This window comes from Oncorhynchus mykiss, chromosome 17, assembly GCF_057628025.1.
Source record: "Oncorhynchus mykiss isolate SJ-2025 chromosome 17, ASM5762802v1, whole genome shotgun sequence".
In the NCBI taxonomy this organism is placed as follows: domain Eukaryota; kingdom Metazoa; phylum Chordata; class Actinopteri; order Salmoniformes; family Salmonidae; genus Oncorhynchus; species Oncorhynchus mykiss.
In genome coordinates this window covers 59,013,267-59,033,583 of record NC_143038.1, presented here as the reverse complement: position 1 = coordinate 59,033,583, position 20,317 = coordinate 59,013,267, and the positions used below count along the sequence as shown (strand labels likewise).

Genomic DNA, 20,317 nt, shown 5'->3' with positions numbered 1-20,317 from the left:
CTGCAGTTTTTCCCATTAAAACCCAGGAGTTATTATTTGTCATGTTGTGTTTCTACTGTTGTGTGAGAATCTGTTTTTGGGTGTGTGTGTTCATGCGTGTTCAATCATGTTCCTAGGTGTGGATTGATGCTGGCCCTCAGATCATCTTCTCCTATGCCATTGGCACCTACTATGCTGCAGCGGCCTCAGGAAAAAAATTCTCCATTTAGATTTGTTTCATCAAATTGTGAAATAATCCATGTCTGTTGTGAATATAGGTGATTATGATTCTTGGCATCATAACAATGACAGTCAAAGGAGTTGGACTGCAAGTTCCAACACAATCACCTATATTTACAACAGCCCTATTTTCCTGCCATTTTTTGTCTAGACGGCATAGTTGTGCAAGAAAGCAACGCTTGGTACCCTTAGTGTTGGTACACAAAAAAAGTGTTTGAATTTTGGAAATGGATGCTCATAGAGTCTTAAGAGTTTTGAGAGTTTTGAGAATGACACAAATATTAATTTACACAAAATTTGCTGCTTCAGTGTCTTTAGATATTTTTTGTCAGATGTTAGTATGGAATACTGAAGTATAATTACAAGCATTTCATTAGTGTCAAAGGCATTTACTGACAATTACAGGAAGTTGATGCAAAGAACCAGTATTTGCAGTGTTGACCCTTATTTTTCAAGACCTCTGCAATCCGCCCTGGAATGCTGTCAATTCACTTCTGGGCCACATCCTGACTGATGGCAGCCCATTCTTGCATAATCAATACTTGGAGTTTGTCAGAATTTTGATTGTCCTCCAGCCTCTTGAGGATTGACCACAACTTCTCAATGGGATTAAGGTCTGGGGAGTTTCCTGGCCATGGACCCAAAATATTAATGTTTTGTTCCCCGAGCCACTTATCACTTTTGCCTTATGGCAAGGTGCTCCATCATGCTGGAAAAGGCATTGTTCATCACCAAACTGTTCCTGGATGGTTGGGAGAAGTTGCTCTTGGAGGATGTGTTGGTACCATTCTTTATTCATGGTTGTGTTCTTAGGCAAAATTGTGAGTGAGCCCACTCCCTTGGCTGAGAAGCAACCCCCCACATGAATGGTCTCAGGATGCTTTACTGTTGGCATGACACAGGACTAATGGTAGTGCTCACCTTGTCTCTCCGGACAAGCTTTTTCCGGATGCCCCAAACAATCGGAAAGGGGATTCATCAGAGAAAATTACTTTACCCCAGTCCTCAGCAGTCCAATCCCTGTACCTTTTGCAGAATATCAGTCTGTCCCTGATGTTTTTCCTGGAGAGAAGTGGCTCCTTTGTTGCACTTCTTGACACCAGGCCATCCTCTAAAAGTCTTCGCCTCACTGTGCGTGCAGATGCACTCACACCTGCCTGTTGCCATTCCTGAGCATGCTCTGTACTGGTGGTGCCCCGATCCCGCAGCTGAATCAATTTAAGGAGATGGTCCTGTTGCTTGCTGGACTTTCTTGGGCACTCTGAAGCTTTCTATAGAAAAATTGAATCGCTCTCCTTGAAGTTCTTGATGATCCGATAAATGGTTGATTTAGGTGCAATCTTACTGGCAGCAATATCCTTGCCTGTAAAGCCTTTTTTGTGCAAAGCAATGATGATGGCACGTAATTCCTTGCAGGTAAGCATGGTTGACAGAGGAAGAACAATGATTCCAAGCACCACCCTCCTTTTGAAGCTTCCAGTCTGTTATTCGAACTCAATCAGCATGACAGAGTGATCTCCACCGTTGTCCTCGTCAATACCCACACCTGTGTTAACGAGAGAATCACTGACCTGATGTCAGCTGGTCCTTTTGTGGCAGGGCTGAAATGCAGTGGAAATGTTTTGGGGGGATTCAGTTAATTTGCGTGGCAAAGAGGGACTTTGCAATTAATTGCAATTCATCTGATCACTCTTCATAACATTCTGGAGTGTATGCAAATTGCCATCATACAAACTGAGGCGGCAGACTTTGAGAAAATTCATATTTGTGTCATTCTCAAAACTTTTTGCCATGACTGTACACTTGTTTGAGGATGTTACAGAATGCCATCACACCCACCAATGGTGAGGGCCCGCTGTAGCTGTTATTACCATCATCTATGCCTAAGTAGGTTTTGGGTGATTTAAACAACACATTGATACACACACAAACACACGCTCAAAGAGCAAGCATCCTGCGAGGGAGAGGAATAACTCATCACGTTAGAGCAATGACAGTGTTGTTGTTATTGTAGAGGTTACTACTAGGGGGGGATACTACCGACTCGGCCATCTATGACCATGCAGAGTGACCATGCAGACAATGCACGGATTGTTAGATTGTATAGATTGTTGAGCTTGAATCAGGAGCAGAGCATGAGTAATCATTAACATTTTATTTTATTATATTAGGATCCCCATTAGCTGATGCCATGACGCCAGCTTGTCTTCCTGGGGTGACATGAGTTATTGAGCATCCTGTCCCGTCCTCACAGGTCTTGGTTTACATAACAGGACAACAACATTTGCCCATCCAAGTTAACAGAGCATAGCAACGATGGCAGTAATTCTGTAGCTGGAAGGTGTGATAACAGGGTAAACCCAGCTGGTATTCCCCAGTATTACCACACACTTCTATGAATGTTTAAGCAATGCTCACTTTTCAAAGCTACTGTAAGGTTGACACCTAAGGAATTACAATCCACAGACATTATTTTGAATATACAAGACCTACTATAGTGTTTTTTTTAATATTGTTGCTGTCCTCTGAGTTGCTCTGTCTTGATCCCTCAGGAACTCTTTCGTGAGGCTCAGGCACCTCTGCACCAACACATGGGTCCACAGCACCAACAACCCAATTGACAAGGAGGAGGAGAAGCCTGTCATGTTACGGGTGAGTGGCTGGGAAGGATAATAGTGTGTGACCGTTGGTCGGACTTGAAAATCTATTTATTGAAAGTATGTTTTACATGTCCCTGTTTAGATTGGTACATCAGCGGTTAAAGAAGACAAAGAGGCCTTTGCCATAGTGCCTGTCCCCCCAGCAGAAGTCAGAGACTTAGACTTGGCCAACGATGCCAGTAAAGTGTTAGCATCCATCGCTGGCAAGCTGGAGAGGGGCACTATAACCCAGAATGAGAGGAGGTAAAGTGTGTCCCTGCCGCACTCCTTTGACCTACTGTATTACTTTATCGTACATACACTACCGTTTGTGGTCACTTAGAAATGTACTTGTTTTTGAAAGAAAAGCAAAAAAAAATGTCCATTAAAATAACATAAAATTGATCAGAAATACAGTGGGGACTGTTGTCCTGATTAAAGAAGCAGTAAAACTGGCCTTCTTTAGGCTAGTTGAGTATCTGGAGCATCAGCATTTGTGGGCCTGAAACAAAGTACTTTCCTCAGAAACTCGTCAGTATATTGTTGTTCTGAGAAATTAAGGCTATTCCATGCGAGAAATTGCCAAGAAACTGAATATCTCGTACAATGCTGTGTACTACACCCTTCACAGAACAGCACAATCTGTCTCTAACCAGAATAGAAAGAGGAGTGGGAGGCCCCCGGTGCACAACTGAGCAAGTACATTAGAGTGTCTCGTTTGAGAAACAGAATACTCACAAGCCCTCAACTGGCAGCTTCATTAAATAGTACCAGCAAAACACCAGTCTCAACTTCAACAGTGAAGAGGCGACTCCAGGATGCTGGCCTTCTAGGCAGAGTTGGAAAGAAAAAGCCATATCTCAGACTGGCCAATAAAAAGAGAAGATTAAGATGGGCAAAGGAACACAGACACTGACAGAGGAACTCTTCCTAGAATGCCAGTATTAGTTTTCAGTTTTCAGCTGTGCTAACATAATTGCAAAAGGGTTTTCTAATGATCAATTAGCCTTTTAAAATGATAAATATGCCTATGTAGATATTCCATTAAAAATCAGCCATTTCCAGCTACAATAGTCATTTACAACATTAACAATGTCTACACTGTATTTCTGATCAATTTGATGTTATTTTAATGGACACATTTTTTTGCTTTTCTTTCAAAAACAAGGACATTTCTAAGTGACCCCAAACTTTTGAACGGTAGTATATCTGGTAGGTTGAAAGTATTTTTAGAAGGCTGTTGTTGGACTTTTGACATTTGGTAGAACTAATATTTTTCATGTTGAGATTGTCATCATTTAACACCTACACCAGGTAGTAGTTTTTCTTTAACACCTACACCATAGTTTTTCTCCTTTAGCTGTTGTTCCTAGCTCATCTCTCTGGAGAGGCTGGCTGTAGGAGTTGGTGTTATCTGGTACCTTGGTAGAACCAGTCACCTCCCTGGCCCTGTCACTTTGGTCTCTAGGTTTGTCACTAAGCTTCTAGAGGACCTGGTCTTCTTCGTGTGTGACATCCCCAACACTGGCCAGGATGTGCTGGAGATCATGGTCAACAAGCCCAATCGAGAGAGACAGAAACTCATGAGGGAGCAAAACATTCTTAAACAGGTACACCTCATCGTACAATACAGCGGTAGTATCATCTACATTGGGCTTGGTTAAGTTGACCTCTCTGCATTGTCATTTTGAGCATCACAATTAAAAATTACACATGGAATCCATATCCCTTTTTAGATTTTCAAACTTCTCCAAGCCCCGTTCACGGACAGCGGGGATGGTCCCATGCTGCGATTGGAAGAGCTTGGTGACCAGCGCCACGCCCCCTTCAGGCATATCTGCAGGCTCTGCTACAGGGTATTACGGCACTCCCAACAAGACTACAGGAAGAACCAGGTTGGTGTGCATAAATTATTGATTGATTGATGTTGTATCAGACGCAGAGATGCAGAATTTATTTTGTTAAAAGGCTAAGTTTACTTGACCTGTTAGTTGTACGTTCGAATGGTGCTGACCCTCACTGACTCCCCCTCTACAGGAGTACATAGCCAAGCAGTTCCGCTTCATGCAGAAACAGATAGGCTACGATGTTCTGGCTGAGGACACGATAACAGCCCTGCTCCACAACAACCGCAAGCTCCTTGAGAAACACATCACAGCTGCTGAGATTGACACCTTCGTCACCTTGGTCAGGAAGAACCGGGAGCCCAGGTGAGACCAAGAGGAGGGGCAATAGGATGGGGGCATGCCATGAGCCTGATTCAGAAGGTTGTTTGTGGGCAGTTTGGGTGGATCTTTTTTTGTACAGCACCAGCCAGGGAATGTAGTAGATGTAGATTTATTCAAATGTATGCATGAGGATATCAGAGGAAGGGATTGTGTGGGATCATGGCACTGGAGGTAATTGCTGTCATTACTGCTGTCAAGCTCCAGTCATGCCTTATGCTACTGGTGATATGAGAAACATGCTGGTCCAATGGCCTGGATGAAGAGGGCTTTTACTGGAGTCTTATGGAGCTGGTAGGGGAACTGGGACAGAGCCAGAATAAGCCTACTCTGGGAGCCTGTAGTGTAGCCACTGGCAGTTTGACCTGTACATTGACAATCATTCCCTTTCTCTTCGTCTCTTATCTTCAGGTTTCTGGACTACCTGTCTGACCTGTGTGTGTCCATGAACAAGTCCATCCCAGTGACTCAGGAGCTAATCTGTAACGCCGTGCTGGACCCTTCCAATGCAGACATCCTCATCGAGACTAAGTATACCCCCCTAGATATGATGATTTTGTTTTACCCTAGCATTGAAAACATGAGCGTGGGTGTGTGCATGTGTTTGAACATTGATCTGATGCTTTCTAATTAGACTGGCTCAATTGCTGTTATTAGTAATGCTGTCGATTTATGGAAACAAAACACAGATGTGTTGTTTCAGTATTCATTATTTTCTGCAGTTTCTTTGTTGACTGTCTGTTTTATTTGCCGCCGACCAGGCTAGTGCTGTCGCGCTTTGAGATTGAGGCTGTAACAATTGGGGAGGCTCCCGTGGAAACGGAGGAGGACGAAGAAGAGGTGTGGCTCTTCTGGAGGGACAACCTCAAGGAGATCAGGAGCAAGAGTGTCAGAGAGCTGGCCCAGGATGCCAAGGAGGGCCAGAAGGAGGACCAGGAGGTGGTCAGCTATTACAGGTCAGGGATCAGGGCATTACAGGGTTCACAATGCGTTTTGGTTGGATAGTTAGTGTTATGACAGTATGTAGAAGCATATGCACCAGTAATTTGAATGTCTGTGTGTAGGCCTGCTTTCAGACTAGGGCCCTGACCAGATGTTAAAGTATGTTCCTCTCCCTCCTGCAGGTACCAGCTGAACCTGTTTGCGCGGATGTGTCTGGACCGTCAGTACCTGGCCATCAATAAGATCTCTGGCCAGCTGGACGTGGACCTGATCCTGCGCTGCATGTCTGACGAGGACCTGCCCTACGACCTGCGCGCCTCCTTCTGCCGCATGATGCTGCACATGCACGTGGACCGCGACCCCCAGGAACAGGTCACCCCCGTCAAGTACGCCCGCCTCTGGTCTGAGATTCCCTCCAAGATCGCCATCGGCGAGTGAGTGGGGTTTATGAACGTGTTATTAGAGTCCTTTCAGAGATATTCTACATTACCTGAGTTCATCTACAGGCTACCCTTTACACAATAATATTCTCTCCCTTTCTAAGCTACGACAATGATGGGACAACCAGAGATGAGATCAAGGAGAGGTTCTGCCTGACCATGGAGTTTGTGGAGAACTACCTGATGTCTGTGGTGTCTCAGAACATCCCCTTCGACGACAGAGAGAAAAACAAGCTAACCTTCGAGGTAGGTTTCCCTGGAAACAGCATGATGTCAACCAGACAACTTTACTTTGAGGTAGGAATGCATAATGTATATGTGGAGAATTTATTCCCCTCCTTTTTCTCTATTATCTATGAAGGTAGTTAACCTGGCAAGGAACCTCATTTACTTTGGCTTCTACAACTTCAGTGACCTGCTGCGACTGACTAAGATCTTATTGAACATCCTGGACTGTGTTCATGTCAGCACCATATACCCCGTCACCAAGCTGGAGAAGGGAGAGGAAAAACAAGGTGAACAGCACACTGCTGCCTGTCTGTTACCCTTCTGTCAATTGGTATTGGATGTTACTGATGTACTGTAATTGAGGCGCACTATCTCTCTCTCTCACTCTTTCTCAATGGTGGAGTTGATAAGGTTTGGTTAATGTGTTGTCTGTGAGTAAGTGCCCCATTTCAATTCTGAGGTGTGTGTGTGTGTGTGTGTGTCCACAGGCAGTAATGTGATGAAGTCTATCCACGGGGTGGGGGAGCTTATGACCCAGGTGGTCCTCAGAGGTGGGGGTTTCCTACCCGTCACCCCCACCCACCAGCCGGAGGAGGGCGTGGTCAAGACCCAGACGGAGCCGGAGAGGGAGGACATCATGGTGATGGACACTAAGCTCAAGATCATCGAGATCCTCCAGGTAACTCCTGCCCTTTTCATCTGGCTTTTCATGTAGATTGTCTGATAATTGAATCCAATTATCATGGCTTTGATTTCCCATAGTATCAAATAAAATTGTATACAAAATCGACAACATATTTTTCTCTGTATGATTATTCTTAGTGGGGAGCTCGAAAGCCTGGTGTTTTAACTAAATTATGCGTTCTGTTTCTGTCCGCTAGTTCATTCTGAATGTGCGGCTGGACTACAGGATCTCCTGCCTACTCTGTATCTTCAAGCGGGAGTTTGATGAGAGTAATCCTCAGGGTGATGGCACAGCATCTAGTGCTAGTCAGGATGGAAATAATATGACAGGTCAGCATACTGACAGCCAGAGCCTTGTCCTTTGTTGTTACTGCTTTTACCCTCAAGCTACTGACCCTACAGACATACCAGATGTTCATTTTCAGAATGATTAAATTAATGTATGGTGTTGATGGTTTCTGAAGGGAAGTATGGCCTTCAAATGGCTTCACAATAATGTAAATGCTTCATTTTTTTTAGGGGCTCTAGATTTTGAGAACATTGAGGAGCAGGCAGAGGCGATCTTTGGAGGAAGGTAAACCCTCTCATTTTAAATCTTGATACAATGGAATGCAGTGTCCGTTTCCATAATTACACTGTATTAACACTGGCGTAGGTCTTATGAAAGTGTCCCAGTGTCTGAGCCTGGTGTGTTGTCCTGCAGTGAGGAGAACACCCCTCTGGACCTGGATGACCATGGCGGGAGAACCTTCCTGAGGGTGCTGCTACACCTCACCATGCATGACTATCCTCCCCTGGTGTCTGGGGCCCTCCACCTGCTCTTCAGACACTTCAGCCAGAGACAAGAGGTCCTCATGGCCTTCAAACAGGTAGACCACCGCCCAAACCCATAGGCTCCACAGCCACAAGAACACACAGGTGCTCTGTATCATAGCTCCTCACACCCATCAATAATATTATCTTTAGTTAGAAAGTCATTTTATGAATTAGCAGCAGTCGTTGGGTTAAAAGGCGCTTGAAGGCCTAGCTTGCTGTGAATATTCAACGCCCAGGGGGCGGGGCACAATTGGCCCAGCGTCATTAGGGTTTGGCCAGGGTAGTCCATCATTGTAAATAAGAATTTGTTCTTAAATGACTTGCCTAGTTAAATTAAGGTTAAATAAAAAATCAGTACAATTAAGTCTACATTCAGGTATATGTCTTCCTCTTCCTCTTAGGTCCAGCTCTTGGTAACCAGCCAAGATGTGGACAACTACAAGCAGATCAAGTCAGACCTGGATCAGCTGCGCTCCATTGTAGAAAAGTCTGAGCTGTGGGTTTACAAGAGGCAGGGGGATGATGACGGAGGGGACGGACCCTCAGAGTCCGACCATAAAAATAAGGTATTGTTTCAACTGAACTAATGGTTACTGTACATCTGAAGGCTTTCGCTGAATGCTTCACATGAATATGAACAAGCTCTCATTCTAACTCTGTCCATGTGCAGGGGGATTCAGGCAGCTCAGACAAAAAGAAGACGGAAACCACCAGCAGTTACAATTACAGGGTTATGAAAGAGGTACAATCTTCTTAATTTTCTCTCGTTGTTCCATCACACACTGTAAGGAGTCACATCAGATATGTATGAGGTAGTCAGTCTCTGAGCCCCTTCTCTCTTCCCCTCTGTTCAGATCCTGCTGCGGCTCAGTAAGCTGTGTGTCCAGGAGGGAGCGTCAGGGAAGAAGAGTAAGAAGCAACAACAGAGACTACTGAGGAACATGGGAGCCCACAGTGTGGTGCTGGAGCTACTGCAGATCCCCTATGAGAAGGTACTGAAAGATAGGATGGGCCAGACCTATACTCTCATCACCTCATGCTTTAGAGAGACTAAAAAGGCATAAAGGCATGAAGCAAGCACATAGACTTGTACAATTACGAGGTCAACAATGACATTTGTGGAAGGTTTGAATGATAGCTCCAGCTCTTGGGTTGTGTGTCTGTCTGTACTTGTGATGAACACTTTAGGGTGAGGACGTCCGCATGCAAGAGATCATGAAGCTGGCCCATGAGTTCCTCCAGAACTTCTGTGCAGGGAACCAGCAGAACCAGATCCTACTGCACAAGCACATTAACCTGTTCCTCAACCCAGGGGTGAGTGGACTCCTGGGGTAAGGGTTGGCGCTGGGCTGGGAAGAACCAGTGGTACTCCATCATTCCAATGCCAATAAAGCAGCTAGTTTAATGCTTATCTTTCTCTTCAGATTCTGGAGGCAATCACCATGCAACACATCTTCATGAATAACTTCCAGCTGTGCAGTGAAATCAACGAGCGTGTGGTGCAGCACTTTGTCCACTGCACCGAGACGCACGGCCGCCATGTACAGTACCTCAAATTCCTGCAGACCATTGTCAAGGCTGAGAACAAGTTCATCAAGAAGTGTCAGGACACCGTCATGGCTGAGGTGGGGCAGGATAATTGCAGTGCACACATGATTATAATGCAAATGAAACACACTATGCATTTCTGTAATATAAACCAGCAATACTACCCAAACAAACGTGCTTTCAAATCTATATGGTGTGTCAGTAGAAGCTGATAAGAACAGCATGTCTGTCTTCCTCCCGCTAAGCTGGTGAACTCAGGCGAAGACGTGCTGGTGTTCTACAACGACCGTGCATCCTTCCAGACTCTGGTCACGATGATGCGGTCAGAACGGGACCGTATGGATGAGAACAGCGCTCTGAGGTACCACATCCACCTGGTAGAGCTGCTAGCCGTCTGCACCGAGGGAAAAAATGTTTACACAGAAATCAAGTGCAACTCTCTGCTGCCTCTGGATGACATAGTGAGGGTGGTCACCCATGAGGACTGCATCCCTGAGGTGAGTGAATGTCGGTTGGGCCAACAGGCAAGCGGGGTAGACCGCTGGAAATATATGATGAGCCCTATTTGTATATTGTGGAACTCATCTGAACAGATGCTTCTTGAAGCAAGTTAGGCTAAATTATAATTATTTGGCTCTTGAGAATAATGATGTACTGTACCTAGGTAACTCTAAAGTTGTTAAAGGTCAACTGTCTCTTAGAACCATCTTTTCTGTTTTTAAACAGTCTATGTGGCATCAATATGAGTCAGAAACATAAATTCTAGTGTCAAAATTGACTACAAAGTGTAAATAGGATAGTTTTGGTCATAAAGTCAGTCTCGTCCAAAACAGAGTTTTGTAAGTGAGGTAGTCATGACTTACTGGATGGTTTTGGTATGGAAGCAGCTGTGCTGATTGCGCTCTATCAGCTGTACGCACTCTATCCAATCATAGCAGCCAGAACCTCCAGACAGTGCGACAGACCTGCCCATTTTACAGCGCCTCAGACTATTTTACATAAGAAAGCACATCGCCAATATTATATTGAAATAACCCTTGGCCCTAAGCCCTTTATGAAGTGGCCACTTGCTGATGTGTTTGATAGCGTCTATCACTCGAGTGTACCCGTTTTTTGGGAAAAATTTGAATTGAGACGATCAGATTACACTTGTATCCCAACTGCAACTTGTCAATATTCCATTGTTCCAAAAACCCAGGCATTCGCAAGCATCTTGTGACTCCTCGCAATCTGTTTTTGTAACATGATTCTCTATGAGAACTGCCAGACAGACGCGCACTCTGATAATAGATAGTGAGAAAGTTGTAAAAAACTAAATGGCACCGAAACACACACTTTGCCACTCCCCAGTGACATGATAAGCTGATTGTGGCCTGGCTGCTCAATGTGCCTGTTACAGTAGCTACTACTAGCTTCATTGACAATCAGAGTTGAAACTTAGCTAGCTACCAAGTGATTTTGGGAACTGATAAACAGTGTGTAGCTTGTGCTTTATTTATCATCGTATGACAGCTTGCCGATAATGTTATAGACTTGTTATTGTTCTCAGAAATCAGTCCTGAGCTCGTAGCTAGACTTTCCCGACTTGATAGACTGTACGGAGTGCACTGACTAATTTTCCATGCTATTTTTTTTACGTGAGAAATACTGCACCAAACACCTAAATTAGACCTCTGCAAAAAGTCTACATTTAATTTCAGATATCTTGATTTATCTTAGATTAATTCTGACTATTTTAACAAAGTGACTATTTTGAAGAAGTGGCTATCTTGTTGCTACGGTGACTCAGGAGGGACAAACAACAGTACCTGCCAGGGTATGATTAAGCAATAAGGCCCGAGGGGGTGTGGATACAGCCCTTAGCTGTGGTATATTGGCCATATACCACAAATCCCAGAGGTGCCTTATTGCTATTATAAACTGGTTACCAACATAATTAGAGCAGTAAAAATAAATGTTTTGTCATATCCGTGGTATGCATACCCGTGGTATACCACGGCTGTCAGCCAATCAGCATTCAGCGCTCGAACCACCAGTTAATATGCAAACGTTACAGACCCATATCAACCCACACAACCAAGACGGCTCTCATTTGGTTCCTGCTTGGCTTCAGTTCTATAGCATTTCCTAATGAGCAATCTTCAAAATGAGGCCAAATCACAAAGTGCCGTCGCCCTTTAATTCCGACCTTCCTCTCTAGGTGAAGATAGCCTACATCAACTTCCTGAATCACTGCTACGTGGACACAGAGGTGGAGATGAAGGAGATCTACACCAGCAACCACATGTGGAAGCTCTTTGAGAACTTCCTGGTGGACATATGCAGGGTAAATAAACACACATCACATCTGTTCCATATCTTATGGCTTGTCAACAGACATGCAGGTGACATGTTACTGATAGCTTGTTGATCGTTTGTTAAGCGTTCTACAGGGAGACTCTCCAAATAAAGTGTTATGGTTTCAAAATTCCGGTAACTTTCCCAAAATTCTCAGGTTTCCCAGAAATCACAAGAGCCTAACCCTCCCCTAACCCCGGCCAAACCCTCCCCTAACCCAGCCAAACCCTCCCCTAACCCTGGCCAAAGCCTCCCCTAACTCGGACAAGGCTGGACCAATTGTGCACTGCCCTATGGGACTTCCGATCACAGTCAATTGTGATACAGCCCAGGATCGATCCCGGGTCTGTAGTGACCCCTCTAGCACTGTGATGCAGTGGCTTAGACCACTGAGGATGCAAATTAAATTGTATTTGTCACATGCGCCGAATACAACAGAATACAACCTTACCGTGAAATGCTTACTTACAAATCCTTAAAACCCCTGCAGAGTTTTAAAATTGTAAGAAAAAATGTACTAAATAAACTAAAGGAAAAATAGGAACACAATAAAATAAGAATAATGAAGCTACCGGTACCGGTACCGGTACCAAGTCAATGTATAGGGGTACGGGGTAGTCGAGGTAATTGAGGTAATATGTACATGTAGGTAAGGGTAAAGTGACTATTCATAGATAATAAACAGAGAGTAGCAGCAGCGTGTGTGAAGGAATGTGTGTGTGTGGCGTCCATATGAATGTATGTTTGTGTGTGTTGCAGTGCCAGTGTAGTATGTCTGATTGTGTGGTTAGAGTCCAATGACTGTACATCGAGCCTGTGTAAGACAGTCAGTGCAACAAATAAGAATAAAATAAGCGGGTCAATGTCAATATTCCGTTCAGCAGTCTCATGGGTTGGGGGTAGAAGCTGTTAAGCCTTTTGGTCCCAGGCTTGGCGCTCCAGTACTGCTTGCTGTGCAGTAGCATAGAGAACCGTCTATGACTTGTGTGACTAGAGTCATTGAAGTGTTTTAAGGGAGGAAGTGTGATCCAGTGAATGCTCACCCATTACCCACTGTCTGATGAGTCAACCTTGTATATCTGTGTCTGCTGTCTGTAGGTCTGCAACAACACCAGTGACAGGAAGCATGCAGACACGGTTCTGGAGGGTTACGTGACAGAGACGGTCATGAGCATCGTCACCACATTCTTCAGCTCGCCCTTCTCTGACCAGAGCACCAGTCTGCAGGTAACCATGACTGCAAAACAACACAACTTAAATAACCACCATAACACACAACATGTTACAATCCAAGCAGTTGAATGGTGGATATTCTGAGCTGTCGGATGAAATCTGGTATCAATCATTTTCTGTTGATAGTGATCTGTGTTAACTTATTGTTTTATAAAGGGCATTCATGAACATTACATTTCTTCAAATAGGTGGCGCGTCAAGTGTATGTAAGTATGGGTAAATGTCCAGCTGTGGTTAGCTTCCTGTCCCCTGGGTGTGTTCCTTACCAGCAGTCCTAGACTAGCAATAGATTTCATATGGAACTGAGTCAGCACCTTCCAAGAACCCTTTACAGATGCTGGCGTCTTGAGAATCCTCCCCCGAGTTCCTTCCCAGATCTTTGTTTCGCAAGATGCCATCACTGCTGGGATGTGGTTGCAAACAGCAAGTAGAGAATGGTCAATCACTCTGTGGTCTACTGTAGCCTAAAGAGGTTGGGACATGTCCCGTGTGAGGGAGTAGCCCATTGCTTTTCTTGGAAGACTTGTCCACTTCACTCTATGGCTTTTTCAACCACTCGTGGTGTAGGCTAGTAATACCAATGCAAGATTAGCTTGTAAGGAATTGCGTTTCCTGTTTTGCAGGAATAGTTTCACTCCCATTAGACTTTATTAGGTTTTGTTTTTCTCATTTTCTCACCCTTAAAACTCCCTCCTCCATCCACCATCCCACATCCCTAGACACTTACAGTAATATGCGTGTACACAATTTATGTGAAGCACCTAATGATGATATTCATTCCCTTCTATCCCATGACAGGCAAGCATTCTGGGAAAGATGACCGAGGTATATGTTGTGCTGTAGGTTTGTGTGCAGCTTGCTTACAGGGTGTTGTTAGGTCCTGATGGTAGTGGTGATACTGTATGTATTAGACATTGGTACAGCAGAACTGGTTGATACCTGAACTGATTCTGGTGATAACCAACAGGCATACTAGAAGTGATAGACCGTCTTACCTACTGTAGGTGTATAATAGAGCACGTCTACAGCACATACGGTTAAAGATTCTAGGATTCTACGGGCAAACAGGAGAAAACGCTTTGAAACAGAAAACATAAATTAGCATTCAGGTAATACCTTGTCAGTTTCAAACTTTTCTCTGGTTTCTCACTGCAGAACATGACCCGTTTGTGTCTGAGAGCACCCTATGGTCTGAGATAAACCACAAAAGCCTTTGTTGATCACCACTGGGGATTTTAACTTTGGTTAATGTGTAGCTTCTGACTCATCTTTTGACGTCTTCTCTCCTCTCATATCTCCTCTACTTTCTTCCTGTCTGTTTCTATCGGCTCTCTCTCTCTCTTTCTCTTTTTTTCTCTCTCCCTCAGACTCGCCAGCCGGTGTTCGTTCAGCTCCTTCAGGGGGTGTTTAGGGTGTTCCACTGTAATTGGCTCACCCCCACACAGAAGGCCTCAGTTGAGGCCTGTATTAAGGTGCTGTCTGATGTGGGTAAGATACCTGCACTTGGTCTCCACCTGTTTCCCAAACACTGTCTTGATAAAGTCTGAGAAATAAATCCAATGAGTTCATTTTGTCTATCAACTACAATATATATATATATATATATATTTATATATATATATTTCAACATCTTTTGAAACTATTGTGAAACGAGCGCCCCTCTTAAGTTTGCATCCTACTGTTTCATTGCACACAGCCAAGAGTAGAGCCATTGCCATCCCTGTGGACCTGGACAGCCAGGTGAACAACCTGTTTGTCAAGTCCAACAATGTGGTCACCAAGTCCATCCTGAGCTGGAGGCTCTCTGCTAAGAATGCCCCCAGGAGGGACTCTAACGCCACCACGTCGGTCAGCTACAGGAACATAATAGAGAGGCTACAGGTGAGACTTCATAATGACCATGTCCATCACCTACAGGAACATCATAGTGAGGCTAAGGGTGAGACTACATACTAACCATGTTTAAGCTACAGGAACATCATAGAGGCTACAGGTGAGAGTTCATACTGACCATGTCCGTCAGCTACAGGAACATCATAGAGGGACTACAGGTGAGACTCTGGAATATATTGAGGAGTTAACGTTTACTGTAGCTTTGCATCTAACAGTGGGTTCAAGCCTAGTTCTGACAACATTTGATATGGGTAATCAGGGAATCAGTTTCATTATTCAATAACATCATGCTTCTGTTGTTGGGAAAATTAGCCATGACTTCAGGTGCTGAGGTTTTGGAACTCCAGGTCAATTGGCCAATCCATTCCCAGAAATGGAATGCATGGAAGTGCAATAGTAAAGGAAATACTTGTAATTCCCAAGAAGGATAATACAGACTTTGTTACAATTTCTTTTCAGCCAACATACTGAGGATACTAGCAGACAATATTGCCACTCCTATTTGCCCTATTTTCAATTTAAGCCTACTAGAAAGTTTGTGCCCTCAGGCTTGGCGGAAAGAAAAAGAAATTCAGCTACCTAAGAATAGTAAAGTCCCCTATACTGGCTCAAATAGCCGACCAATTAGCCTGTTACCAACCCTTAGTAAACTTTTGGAAAAAATTGTCTTTGACCAGATACAATGTTATTTTAAAGTAAACAAATTGACAACAAACTTTCAGCATGCTTATAGAAAATGACATTCAACAAGAACAGCACTTACACAAATGACTGATGATTGGCTGAGAGAAATTGACTATAAAAAGATTGTGGGGGCTGTTTTGTTAGTCTTCAGTGTTGCTTTTGCCATTATTGATCAGAGTCTGCTGCTGGCAAAACATATGTTATGGCTTTACACCCCCTGCTATATTGTGGATGAAGAGTTACTTGTCTAACAGAACACAGAGGGTGTTCTTTAATGGAAGGCTCTCCAACATAATCCTGGTAGAATCAGGAATTCCCCAAGGCAGCTGTCTAGGCAATTGAAGTTTTTCAATATTTTCTAATGAATTGCCACTGGCTTTGAGTAAAGCCAGAGTGTCTATGTATGCGGATGACTCAACACTACACATGTTAGCTACTACAGCGACTGAAATGACTGCAACACTTAACAAGGAATTAGTTAGTCCTAAATATTTCTAAAACTAAAAGCATTGTATTTTTGACAAATCATTCACTAAACCCTAAACCTCAACTAAATCTTGTAATAAATAATGTGGAAGTTAAGGTGGCTAAACTGCTTGGAGTTACACTGGATTGTAAACTGGCATGGTCAAACATATTGATACAACAGTAGCTAAGATGGGGAGAAGTCTGTCTATAATAAAGATCTGTTCTACCTTCTTAACGGCACTATTAACAATGCAGGTCCTACAGGCCTTAGCTTTGTCGCACCTGAACTACTGTTCAGTTGTGCCACAAAAAAGGACTTTGGAAAATGGCAATTGGTTCAGAACAGGGCAAAACGGTTGTTCCTTGGAAGTACACATAGAGCTAATATTAATAACATGCATGTCAATCTCTCCTGGCTGAAAGTGGAGGAGAGATAGACTTCATCACTACTTTTATTTATGAGAGGTACATGTTGAATGCACTGAGCTGTATGTTTGAGCTACTGGCACACAGCTTGGTCATCCATGCATACCCCACAAAACGTGCCACAAGAGGTCTCTTCACAGTCCCCAAGTCCAGAACAGACTATGGGAGGCACATAGTACTACATAGAGCCATGACTACATGGAACTCTATTCCACATCAAGTAACTCATGCAAGCAGTACAATTTGATTAAAAAAACAGATAAATGGAACAGTGGGGGCTGTGAAGCAACACAAACAGGCACAGACACATGCATACACATACACGACAACATACGCACTATACACACATGTACACAAGGATTTTGTTCTGTAGATATGTGGGAGTTGTGGAGTAGGGACCTGAGGGCACACAGTGTGTTGTGAAATCTGTGAATGTATTTTAATGTTTTTAAAATTATATAAACTGCCTTAATTTTGCTGGACCCCAGGAAGAGTAGCTGCTGCCTTGGCAGCCATTGTTTTTGGTAAACAATGGTTAACTTCTGCTTTTATTTGTTTGTCGAGTGAGCAGTTTGAGACAATAAGGTCACAATGTTGACCAGCATGTTTTTCAGTTTTGTCAGCTTCCCTGTTGGGGCAGGACTTCAACAGTAGGGGCTGGCACCCAGGCACCAAACTCATAGAGACAGTTAGGTTGGGATCAGACCTACCCCTGATCTAACACTCAGTGTGCCAATGCCCTGAGTTTGCCTGTGCCCTGTCTGTGTCCTATCTCTGTTTCTGCAACGCCTCAAACCGTGCCTGTCCTCTGCTCTGCTTTGTGTTGTAGGACATAGTGTCAGCCCTGGAGGACCGTCTGCATCCCCTGGTCCAGGCTGAGCTGTCTGTCCTGGTGGACGTGCTGCATCGCCCTGAGCTGCTGTTCCCTGAGAACACAGACGCCCGCAGGAAATGTGAGAGCGGCGGCTTCATCTCCAAGTGAGACTCCAGTACCCACAAACCACGGCAAGCCACCCACATACCTGACAAGTTTACAAACAATCGACGCGCCTCTTGCCACGTCCAGTGATGGACCATAGTCTGCAATTTTCTTAGAAATTCTGCAATTTCTTCCAAAGCATTCGTAAACCAAATAAGGGTTAGTCCACTAGGAAATTACCTAGCTGTGGTTTGACTGGAAAGTCTGTACAGTCTCATGATACTGTCTCAGTGTTCAGGAATGCATGGTGTTAACCTGATCTGAGCTCTTTCATACTGTACCTGTTGCACTATAACTAGAGTTGGGACACATTTCCCCTGTAAGTCTACACAGTAACTGAATTCATCATTGTGCAGGGCGTCCCGCTCCAAACAGGCTAAGTACGGAAGTGACCCAGGGCTTTGTTTTCACATGTCCTACCCTGAGCCTACTGGAGCTCTGGCTCCCTCACACAGTCCTCCCTCCCTCCCTCTCTCCCTCCAAGCCTGCCTCCCCTACACAGGCCAGGCCACTCCTGTGTGTGTTGTGCTTGATAAGGGCTGAGATTGGATAACAGGGTGGGAGTGTGGATGTCTGTGCTCTTTGAACAGATTCCGGCTCAGGGATTAGCCTACGTAAAGGGCCGCAGGGAGGGGAAATTCATATGTGGAGGAGCACGTGAGACACCACCAGTTCACACTGATTCAGGAAACTGATTTACGGTACAAAGGCAATACAGTACAGTACTAGCCTCAATGTGTAGAATACAATGGGACCTTTATGGAAAGCCTGTATGCCAGAAGAGATTGGGTCTACTGGTTCATTGAAGCTTCAGCACTTGACTCATATACAGGATTGGTAATTTGGATTGAAAGGCTCCTAACCATGAATACAGTAAAACGCAGAACCTGATTGACCGCTCTAAGACCCACGTGAGGTCAAATCTCTACCCAAACATTTACAGCCAATAATACATTAAGCCAATCAATTAGGATTATGCCAAGAAGACATTTACCCTCATCTCTAAACTACAAGATTAACAGTAATTACTGTAGTAGAATCTCTCTTAAATCAGGGTATTTTTTAGTTGTTGTGGTATGCAGTTCTGTACAGTGCAGTATGTGTGATCCTCCTGCCCCTGACCTCTGACCTCTGCCCAGGCTCATCAAACACACCAAGCAGCTGCTGGAGGAGAACGAGGAGCGGCTGTGTATCAAGGTGCTGCAGACTCTGAGGGAGATGATGACTAAAGACCGTGGCTATGGGGAGAAGGTACCTACACTAAAATGGCCCTCTTCACCACCTCACAATACTCATCTGGTTCTCTCTACGCTGGGATTTATCATGAGAGGAAACAGAGTTACTAAGAGGCCTGGTATTCTGTAGCTCTTTACAGAGGTCAGTGCAGAGGTCAGGGTTTAAGAGCAAATATGGAGTTGGAGGTTCAGGTTTCCTCTGCTGACCTGTGCCCTCCCCAAGATACTGGGTGTACTCAGGTCTGTGATGGATGGGATGAGTCTTTTGGCTTGGTTTATAACCTACAGTAGCAGTTGCCCTTCTGCAGGAATAAGATGCCAAGGGTGTGTGTATATACGGTAGCCTCCGTGCTATTCACAATCACACACTAAGACACGCGCTTAAACACTAATACACCATTTATGTGCCAATGACCCTCTGTACTAATCTCTGATTAATGCACTTTGTTCTCTCTGCTGTTCTGTTGATATTTACAAATCCATTGCTTTGAGATGTAGTAACTTGTGTGTTTTTTACTAACTGACATGGTGTGTGTTTCTGTCCAACTGTTTGTCTGTTTCCAGCTGCCTCCCCTCCCCTTAACCCAGCTCTACTAACTCTGCCACTATACTCTTCTCTTCCAGCACATTGCCTTTGATGATGAGATGGATGTGGCTGAGGTTGATCATTTTCCTTCTTTCGTTTGATTTCCGTCTCATACTAGTGGTGTAGCTAGATGCACCTGTGCTAGAGTTTTGCTGTATTATGTGCTGCTGACCTCCGTGAACTCTTCCCCATGCTCTCTCTGTGTCTGTCAGAGTAGCTGCCAGTTGCCATGTGTTGTACTGTGTAACTGTGCCACCACTAGCATGCTAAGAACTGTCTGGTAATGTTGCCAACTTGCCATACTCCTATGTGTCTTTATTGTAGTAATCTGCTTGAAGTTTAGTTGCTGGTCATTGTGTACTTCTGTTGTACGAGTGTGTCAGAAATTGTGTGTCTTTTCAGAATGGACTTGCACATTGTCAATCTTTTATTTTAGGAAACAGTGCATACAGACTGTAATGATAGACCACAACGAACAAAATGAGTCTACACGTCAGTGGATGTAGCCATTTAGTACATAACTGGAACACGGTGATGGCTTTATGGTTCAGTCATAATGATGTACTTTCTAGTCTTAGCAGCTTTGGAATTTCTGTAGTGAAATACTTAATGGTGCCATTCCTTTCTCCATCTGCACATTTGTTTGTGTGCATTTCCTTGATTCATTTTTCCCCCCTTGTGTTCAATGCACTTTGTCACTTAAGATGTACAGTAATTTGCAGTGCTACGCCATAT

General features: G+C 44.2%; 1 protein-coding gene and 1 long non-coding RNA gene across 9 annotated transcripts in view; one reads left to right on the top strand and one right to left on the bottom strand.

Moving 5' to 3' along the window:
* The window catches only part of LOC110494585 (inositol 1,4,5-trisphosphate receptor, type 1b), a 157,106-nt gene that overhangs the window by 50,678 nt on the left and 86,111 nt on the right, over nt 1–20,317 (top strand). For 5 of the 8 annotated variants that reach the window (XM_090206110.1, XM_090206109.1, XM_090206108.1 and 2 more), the window contains 26 exons: nt 2,772–2,871; nt 2,962–3,122; nt 4,327–4,468; nt 4,595–4,753; nt 4,896–5,068; nt 5,495–5,614; nt 5,845–6,039; nt 6,208–6,459; nt 6,570–6,715; nt 6,831–6,980; nt 7,182–7,372; nt 7,575–7,707; nt 7,897–7,951; nt 8,081–8,246; nt 8,595–8,759; nt 8,864–8,935; nt 9,048–9,185; nt 9,382–9,507; nt 9,618–9,818; nt 9,987–10,238; nt 11,942–12,067; nt 13,177–13,305; nt 14,679–14,799; nt 15,008–15,192; nt 17,612–17,760; nt 18,901–19,012. In XM_090206110.1, coding sequence (XP_090062236.1) covers nt 2,772–2,871; nt 2,962–3,122; nt 4,327–4,468; nt 4,595–4,753; nt 4,896–5,068; nt 5,495–5,614; nt 5,845–6,039; nt 6,208–6,459; nt 6,570–6,715; nt 6,831–6,980; nt 7,182–7,372; nt 7,575–7,707; nt 7,897–7,951; nt 8,081–8,246; nt 8,595–8,759; nt 8,864–8,935; nt 9,048–9,185; nt 9,382–9,507; nt 9,618–9,818; nt 9,987–10,238; nt 11,942–12,067; nt 13,177–13,305; nt 14,679–14,799; nt 15,008–15,192; nt 17,612–17,760; nt 18,901–19,012 — 3,919 coding nt within the window. Of the gene's footprint in view, nt 1–2,771; nt 2,872–2,961; nt 3,123–4,326; nt 4,469–4,594; nt 4,754–4,895; nt 5,069–5,494; nt 5,615–5,844; nt 6,040–6,207; nt 6,460–6,569; nt 6,716–6,830; nt 6,981–7,181; nt 7,373–7,574; nt 7,708–7,896; nt 7,952–8,080; nt 8,247–8,594; nt 8,760–8,863; nt 8,936–9,047; nt 9,186–9,381; nt 9,508–9,617; nt 9,819–9,986; nt 10,239–11,941; nt 12,068–13,176; nt 13,306–14,678; nt 14,800–15,007; nt 15,193–17,611; nt 17,761–18,900; nt 19,013–19,620; nt 19,657–20,317 lie in introns of all 8 variants that reach the window. The other 3 variants (XM_090206107.1, XM_090206106.1, XM_090206105.1) reach the window with 1 other exon arrangement.
* LOC149976098 (uncharacterized) overlaps nt 1–20,317 on the bottom strand; it is a 33,069-nt gene that overhangs the window by 10,688 nt on the left and 2,064 nt on the right. The gene's annotated exons all lie outside the window — the stretch shown is intronic.